The sequence below is a fragment of the Falco peregrinus genome, chromosome 7 (genome assembly GCF_023634155.1).
Source record: "Falco peregrinus isolate bFalPer1 chromosome 7, bFalPer1.pri, whole genome shotgun sequence".
NCBI classification, from domain to species: Eukaryota; Metazoa; Chordata; class Aves; order Falconiformes; family Falconidae; genus Falco; species Falco peregrinus.
This window is the reverse complement of record NC_073727.1, coordinates 63231162-63240095: the sequence shown is the minus strand read 5'-3', so window position 1 is coordinate 63240095 and position 8934 is coordinate 63231162. Positions and strand designations below refer to the sequence as shown.

Here is an 8934-nt window from a genome sequence, read left to right as displayed (position 1 = left end):
TTCTGCTGAGAAGCCACATTATATAAGGGAGAAACACTCCTCAAACTGCTTTACCTATTTAGATGTGTGCACAAACGCATGTACGTGCTGCCCCCCGGGAAGCTGCGCCGGCCGCACGGCCGCCGGGCTGCGCTTGCGCTTTCCTCACCGCCGCGCCGCGCGCGGGACAGAGGGGCGGGGCCCCCGCGCTCTCCCGCCTTTTCCGCGCCCCGCCGGCGCCAAAGCGAAGGGCAGGGCTCGCTCGCGCTCGCTCTCTCCCTCTCCCCCTCCCGCCGCCGCCGCACCGGGAGGCGGGGCCCCGGCCGCCGCACCGGTCAATAGAGGCGCGGGGGCGGGCGGCGGCGAGCTGTGAGTGGCCAGCCGGGCGTTCTGGCGCCAAGTTCGAAGGGAATATAAAGGGGCGGCGCGGAGACGCCGCGCTTTCGCTGCTGTCCGCCCCGTGCCAGCCGCCGTCACCATGCTGTCCGCCCGCGCCCCCCTCGCTGCCCGCCACGACCAGCCCCGCCTGTCGCCCATGAAGAGCTTGTCGCCGATGAAAAGCCTGGCGCTGAGCGACAAGGAGAACACGGTGAGCGCCCGCCCCGCCCGCCGGCTCCCCGCCCGGGAGTGCGGCAGGCTCTCACCCTGCCGCTCTCCCCGCAGCCCCCCGTGCTCAGCAGCGCCCGCGTCCTGGCCAGCAAGGCGGCCCGCAGGATCCTCCAGGAGGGCGACGGAAAGCCGGTGAGTGCGCAACGCCCGGGCACCGCGCCCGCTCCTCTCCCCTCTCCCCTTCTCCGGCGGCTGGCGCGGCCCCCGTCCCGCTGCGCCGGCCCCTACGGCCCGTCTCTCCCTTCCGCCCGCGCCCCCCTCCCTCCCGGGGCTGCCCCCGGCCCGCTGCCCTCCCTGTTTCCCGCCAAGGCCTGGCGCCGCCCCGCCCCCGGCGCGGCCCGGCTGAGGCGAGCCCGACCCCGCTGCTCCAGGTGTCGCCGGGCGACGAGGAGGAGCCGCTGCTGCGGGACAACCCCCGCCGGTTCGTCATCTTCCCCATCCAGTACCACGACATCTGGCAGATGTACAAGAAGGCCGAGGCCTCTTTCTGGACGGCGGAGGAGGTGAGGGGGCGGGCGGCCTCGGCCTGTGCCGGGGGGAGCCCCGGGCTCGGCAACGGGCCGCCTACCTGGAGCCCCCGCCTCTTCGTTTATATCGTCGCTGCTTCTGGTGATGTTTCAGGTGGACCTTTCCAAAGACCTCCAGCACTGGGAGTCCTTGAAGCCTGAGGAGAAGTACTTCATTTCTCATGTCCTTGCCTTCTTTGCTGCCAGCGATGGCATTGTCAACGAGAACCTGGTAAGTGTGTTTAAACAGTCCTCATAGATATGTCCCTCGAACGGGAGAATAACCAGGTAACTGCATGTTTGACACACTTGTTGCCTGATCTAGCTTGTTTGTTGGATCATGTGGCGTTACCTGTTGAGCTAATTGGCAAATTGGGGTTGCCTTTGTAATCCAGAAGCTTGCCCAGTCCCCGTGTTGCACTGAGCATTGCTTTATGGCAATACTTGGCTAGTTTGGAGCCCTTCTTATGTTGCCACCTTCTCGGCTCTCTTCTCCCTAATGGTGGATAAGTAAAACTAGTAAGCTTTGCCATTTCTCTTGGGATTTGGAGCTGTGAAGGGGCTATTGCTCTTCATATTGTTGTTAAGAATACACATGTCTGGAATTAATCTGAAAGCGTATTCTGTAGGCTAAGCAAGAGCCTGTTACAGCATCAATGCCTCGAACCTGCAAATTTGTTATACATGCTTGTGCAAACACTCATTTATTTCCTCTAGGTGGAGCGGTTCAGTCAAGAAGTACAAATTACAGAAGCTCGCTGTTTCTATGGCTTCCAGATCGCAATGGAAAATATACATTCAGAAATGTACAGTCTTCTTATTGACACCTACATTAAAGATTCTAAGGAGAGGTTTGTATTAGTTGATGATGAAAAATTCAAACCTCTTAAGTGTTGATATTTAAATGATGCATGTCAGTCACTCCGACTTTAAGGTTAACTAGGATTTAAACTAGATTTATGTGAAATACTACTGTTTCTTAAGAGCAGCTTTGCTTCAGAATACCTTTGTCCTCTGAAGTGTATCAGCAAGAGCTTATTAGAATAAGAGTGAAGCTGAAACCACTTTAATACTGAAAAATAAAGGAGTGAAACTGAAAGGTGGAGCAGTCAAATAAGGTGAGTGTATTAAATCATGGAGGATCCCTTCACCTATTAGAAAGCTATATAGAAAAAATTCGTCTTGCTATGAAAACTATAGATTAAAATCAAGAAATGGGGTCTTGGAGCTAAACACCAGTGTTCAGTTCTGGTGTTGTCTTATCAGACCAGTGCAGTGTTGGGTTAAATCTCATGTGGTATTGCAGTGCAATTTGCAGTCTAGGTATACTTAATAGCTGCTACTTTGTAGAAAGCTGACTGTGTCATTTACATTACTGGAATCTCTGAATAGAAATGGTTAAGGCAGAACTGCTAACATGAGAGCTCTGGTGCCTTGCCACTGGGAAGTGGAGGCTAGTGGTTCTGTGGTTTTGAAAGCCTTGTTTCAAGTGTTAACGCTTGATGAAACTGTTCCTCTTGATACTGTTATAGGAATTCATGTGAACTGGTGTTAGTGTGATGTGTAGGTGATGAAAAGGTAGTTGGCTATAAATACAGCTAGACTGGTGCAAATTATGATGGGGAAGGAGACTTAAATATCAGGATGAGGGTCCAGACCACTTCTAAGTGAACAAGGCCACCTATGACAGTGAATGCTTGTTGTACTAGTTTTGCTGATGTCCAGTCCTGATGTATTTTATCTTTCTCAGGGAATTTCTTTTTAATGCCATTGAAACGTTACCGTGTGTTAAAAAGAAGGCTGACTGGGCCATGCGCTGGATTGGGGACAGGAAGGCAACATATGGTGAGTACGTAAATCTATTGGAAGAAAAGGGAAATTTTTTTCCTAAAAAACAGGGAAACCACCATTTCTCTAGACTTCACAGTTCACAGGGATTGTTGTCACAGGGAGAGTATATGCTCTCCAGTGTAACATACTAGTATAATTCTGGAGATGAAGACAACAATTTTTGTCTTGCAAATGAGCTAATGACATGAATCTTTACAAAATTGCTGTCATTTTGAATAATGGTAGCTCATGTAGTGATACGCATATGCCTGGCTATATGATCAAATTGTAAATTGCTGTCACGTGTCCAAAACTGTACTGGCAGTCTGTCTCCAGCAGGCATAGAAGCACTTAGGTTGGAAAAGACCTTTGAGTTCATGACGTCAAACTGTTAACCCAGGACTGCAAAGTCCATCACTAAACCATGTCCCTAAGCACCGCATCTACATGCTTTTTAAGCACTTCCAGGGATGGTGATTCCACCATCTCCCTGGACAGCCTGCTCCAATGATTAACCACCCTTTCAGTGAAGATTTTTTCCTAACATCCAATCTAAACCTCCCAGGCTCAGCTTGAGGCAGTTTCCTCTTGTCCTGTCACTAGTTATCTGGGAGAAGGGACTGACTCCCACCTACCCGCAGCCTCCTTTCAGGTGGTTGTAGAGAGTAGTAAGGTCACCCCTGAGCTGCTGGCTCTTTCAGGCTAAACAACCCTGGCTCCCTCAGCTGCTCCTCATAAGACTTGTTCATCGGTCCTGTCACAAGCCCTGTTGCCCGTCTCTGGACACGCTCCAGCCCCTCCAAGTCTCCCTTGCAGTGAGGAGCCCAAAGCTGAACACAGGATTTGAGGTGCAGCCTCACCAGTGCCCAGCACAGGGGGATGGTCATCTCCCTTGTCCTGCTGGCTGCACTGTTTTGGATACAAGCTGTGCAGTTGGAGGCTGTAACTCTACTGTCTTACTGTTTCTCGATGTCTCACTTAAAAGGAGAGATGAGATGGTACAGATCATTATTTCACTAGCATTAGAGCGTTCATGGCCAAAGTTCCTTACTTAACCAGACACTGATTTAAACCGGCTGCTAAAATAACTCCTTTTATTTTCATCGTGCAGCCTTTGAAAAAGGGTGGTGTTGATGGATAACCTGGGGGAAGGAGTCTCGGCTTCAGCTACTTAGTAGCTACTCCAATTGGTTTTTACTTCCTCTCATGTTAAAAGGTCTGCTTCACGACTGAAAGCCTTTACTGCAATAGTTTTTAAGGACAGGCCTTAGCAGACTTGAGCAGAAACTTGCCTTGGAGAATGCAGTTTGCTGGTCTACTTGCAACTTCTGAGTATTAATCCTGTTAGGTTTTCTCTGTGATATTACTATCAATCTTTTCTTGACAGGAGAGCGTGTAGTAGCTTTTGCAGCAGTGGAAGGAATCTTCTTTTCTGGTTCTTTTGCATCAATTTTTTGGCTGAAGAAAAGAGGATTAATGCCTGGACTCACTTTTTCAAATGAACTAATCAGTAGAGATGAGGTATGAATCAAATTCTAGTGTTTAAGATTGTAATGTGCCACAGTAGGTCAAAGTAATGATACTTGGGTGCAGCCTGTATTTTAACAGGAGTATGTGTAGAAACAGGCAGTCTGTAAAGCTCACTGAAGTGTTTAAGCATGTGTCATTGTGGATCTTGCAGGAGAGACTGAATGAATTTAGTGTTTTACTTTCTCTAAGGTAGGTTAAGGGTTCTCACAGACTCTTGCACTCGGTATACCTTGCCATTTGGAGCAAGTGCAACTAGTACTGGCTGAACTTGCGTATACCTCCTCCTGGTTAAGTAAAAAGTTGTCTGTAGGTAATACTAATGTGACGGGTGCCAAGATGGTGCCATTTATTCTGTGCTACTGATTTGAGTGGCTCTTTTAAATCAGTGTTCCTGAAATAATTTTCTAAAACTTCTTTCTAGGGCTTGCACTGTGATTTTGCCTGCCTCATGTTCAAGCACTTGATACACAAACCATCAGAGGAGAGAGTAAAGGAAATAATCATGAATGCTGTTCTCATAGAACAGGTAATTGTCTGCTCCTTGTTTAGGAACTTGATAGCAATTAAGTAGAAAGCTGGGGAGCTGTTGGGTACAAAATTAATCTAGACAGTACAGAATGTGAATACCAGTTTCTGTATGTAAAGTGCTTCTATTATCTGCAGGAATTCTTGACGGAGGCACTGCCTGTAAAGCTGATTGGCATGAACTGCACTTTAATGAAACAGTACATAGAGTTTGTAGCAGACCGGCTTATGCTGGAACTGGGATTTAACAAGGTAAGACCAATACGCTGAATCTTTCATGGGGAAAAGATAATTACTTCGTCCAGAAACCCACATCCTGAAATGGCTGCAGCAGTATTGGTATAACTTGTAAAAACATTTAGCGGTCCTGCTGCTCGATCCTCTTTGGAGACCCACAGAAAGAAAAGCTAAAGGATACTATGGAAAAAACGCTATGCAAGAGTCACTGTGCTTGTGTACTGCAGCTAAGAGACAGGAATGAATGCAATAAAAAAGGCCTGGGGCACAGATTTTTGTTTGCTATGTAGTAAGCCTGCTGATGTCATTAGAGATCAGCTGGAAGGAGTCTTAATGCTCTCGCATATTCAAGATGTGTGTACCTGTAGTGTAACCTGAATTGCCTTTGCATTTCAGATTTACAAAGCAGAGAATCCTTTTGACTTCATGGAAAACATCTCTCTGGAAGGCAAGACCAATTTCTTTGAGAAGAGAGTAGGTGAATATCAGAGAATGGGAGTTATGTCGAAGTCCACAGACAACTCTTTCACCCTGGATGCAGACTTCTAAATGAACTGAGACCATATAAGTTAGAGTGTGTGCTCCCCTGTTTATAGGGAAATGTTAAATATATTGAGTCACAGTGTGACTTGATTGCTGTACTGAAATCCCACTCCTAAAGTGTGGTGATGTTGGTACTTTTCAGGAGGCTAGTGTAGCTCCAGCAGTAAAATACCTTTTTACTAGGCTTTGCCAATGATAATTCATAGAATGTTTAGGTGTGTCTCTTATAACGTATGCTACTCCATTTTGTTGAAGATAAGGGCACCTTCTGCAAGACAGGAGGTTATGGGCAGCGACCACTAGCTTCTGCTGTTTTTCCCACAGAAAAAGGAGCAGCTGAGCAATTCTAGTGTTAAATTTGCTGAATACTCTGTAGAAAACTCTGGAGGCAACTACATGACCTCCCTGCTTTCTTAGCAGGTTTTAAGTTTACCTTTTTCACTATTGTTTTAATAGTTTGTACATAAACCTGGCACTTTACTGTTGAAAATAAACTCTTGTAATATTTGAGAACAGTAAAATGCAAGTCTAAATCTTTAGACTTTTGCAACCTAACCTTTTATGACTTGTGCTTCTTTCTGGGTATGTAACTTAAAAATGGTGCTGCGAATCAAACTATAAGGGAACAGGAAGAAACGTGGTATGGAAGGTGAAGAACTTAGTGAGTTGGATATCTTGGCTGCTGAGAAATAACATATAGCTGGTTTCTGGACTGAGTTTTTTCCTTATCTGGGAGCAGTATTTCATATAATAAAGAGCTGTTTGAATTGAGGGTTGTACTGGCTTCAGTGCTGCAACGGATAAAGCTGTGTGATAATTTCCTTCTGAATTGCAAGCAAATGTAAGTTTTGTGGGAAGTAACTGTGTAGTCATGTGGTTAGTAGATGTCAAGTGAAATTGTTGTACTTGGCTTTAAGATTGACTGTATCAAATGGATGGTGGTTTAGGGTAAATTCAGCTAATTCAGGCTCAGTATTAGCTTCCGCATCATGCAGTTAGGGTTTGGTTTTAATACATAACGGTAGTGAAAAAAGTACATCTTTATGACATTGTTACTCCATGCTAAACATGGAGCCACAGGAATGGGTATGCTTAATATAACTTTGGTAAGGGCATATGGTCAGTGAAGGAGTTCCCTGTGGTCTTGGGTTAGTTTCCTGCAAATTATCTGCAGTGAGGTAAAATAACAATGGGATAGACTGAAATTAGCTATTGCTTTGATGTACAAAAAGGAGTTTCTTCCATCTAACACCTAACAAAGACTGTCCTGCAAGTCTGCCCTTCTTCCTCAAGTGTAGCTGGTATGGAAAATAAACTTTACAGAACTCAAAGCATTTCCTTGAAAGGAAAGAATACTGGGGTTTACTGCTTCCTGCTAAAGTGCTCCCTCTGAAGTATAGCGTATATATAGTGCTGCTTTGAGAGATGCTGCCTTCATATAGAATTAACCCTCTTGCTGGCTTTTGCTCCTTCGCTCTTGATTGCACTGAAGGTGGTGTGTGACTGTTCTTCCCTTGGGTGTCTCAAGCTAGGAGGATGTGCAAGTTTCCAAGGCTGTCCTTGGGAGAGAAATGTAAATAATTGGAAAATCCCAAGGTTCAAAGTCTGGAATTCAAAGTAGAAGATATAAGACTGTTAACAGATGGTGCTCTAATGCCCCTGCAGCACTGCTGGTGGTGATTGCAGTGGTCAGAGATTAATATATTGGGAACTGGAACAGGGATGTGTTAAGTTGGGATAGCCAGACAACTTTTTGAAACAATGAAATGTAATGCTCGTTTTTAGTTAGGCAGGATTCTGGCTAAATACCAGCTGCAGCAAATGGGGCTTTGTGCTTTTCCTTGGCTTCTCTTGGCTGTCAAAGCTTTGATCAAACTAAGTCTGGTGCGAGGCATCAGCACTCGTGGTGTAAGGCTATGTTTAGAGCATAAGTGAGACTAATAATGTACTGAGGTCACTTTGGATCCAAGTATAACATAGCGGTGTTAATTTATATTAAAGTATGTTAATTTATGTACTTGACATAGAAAAAGGGTAAGACTTCTCTAATGTAAGAGTAGGATATAGCTATATTACAGCACTCTCTTCCCACTAGATCCTTAGTATGTGCCGAGGATCAATACGTGAGAATTATTAGGGCAGAAAGCTTTAATTTGTTCTCCTTAATTTTTGGAGATATGTACTGGAACTCTGTCTTCAACTTAATATAAAGAACTGCTCAGAATGGATTTGACATGGCAGAGTAATCATTTGTAATGGCAGGTAGGAAGAATGTCCCTTCTAGCCAAGCATTGCTCTTACAGGGTAATAGATACTGTAGACATGGACACATTAGAGATAGATTAGATGGGAATTAGAAGCGATTCAAGAGCATAAGACTTGCTGTGGCTGGTATTAATCTTATCCTGGTGCCACTGATGTCTAAATGCCTACTTAGTTTTTGTTTATGTACTTGCTGTAATGCAAATTGGTTTTTAACATAGTCTGGAGAGAAGCTATGCATCTGGTCCCACCTATTTTAATTTTCAGTTCTCAAAAAGATTTAAATGTCTTGCTTAGGTCATGTCCAATCTTGATAAAATACTTTACTGAAAACAGATTACTTTCCAATTCAGCTGAGATGCCTGTTGCTTTGACACTTGATCCTCTTAAGCATTGAGGAGATAACAATCTCTTATTTCTTTCCAATAAACTACTACTCGGAAAAATAAGTTTCAGTAGAAATAACTGACCCTTTGGAATGTGTTTTGGAATGGAGTATGGAGAAGCAGGAGAGATTTGAAGCAAAGTAATGAAAGTACTGATTTTTTATCCATGTATGAATTGGAACAGCTGTCTAGTAGGGGTTCTGGCAGAGTAATTGCTGCAAGTGAAAAGCGATTAAGCTAGTAGAGGAAAAAAAATACTGCGGGATAAGTAAAACCGGATATATTTGGTGGTGCAATACTCTGATGTCTGTTGTTAATTTATACAGAGCTGATCCCTAGCTCTCCCCTGTGTGCTTTATTGCTGTTAAAATTAATGGCTTTTAATAGCACCAGATAAAATGGAAGAACAGTAACCTTGAGCATAGTTTCTGTTATATTTATTTCCTATTGTAGCTTTAAAAATATAATTGCATGGGTTCAGGGAAGAAAGCTTCTGTAACTCTTAATTGACACATTTTCACTTCAGG

The 8934-nt window shown here is 44.9% G+C and overlaps 1 protein-coding gene across 1 annotated transcript; it reads left to right on the top strand.

Annotated features, from left to right (window-relative positions):
- Positions 1-411: 411 nt before the first annotated feature.
- On the top strand, positions 412-6530 carry RRM2 (ribonucleotide reductase regulatory subunit M2). The gene is made up of 10 exons (XM_055809878.1): positions 412-568; positions 643-720; positions 960-1091; positions 1210-1326; positions 1812-1945; positions 2845-2939; positions 4312-4445; positions 4876-4980; positions 5118-5231; positions 5613-6530. Exons 1-10 carry the CDS (start codon positions 458-460, stop codon positions 5763-5765), a joined length of 1173 nt encoding a protein of 390 aa, XP_055665853.1. The 5' UTR covers positions 412-457; the 3' UTR covers positions 5766-6530.
- Positions 6531-8934: the final 2404 nt, after the last annotated feature.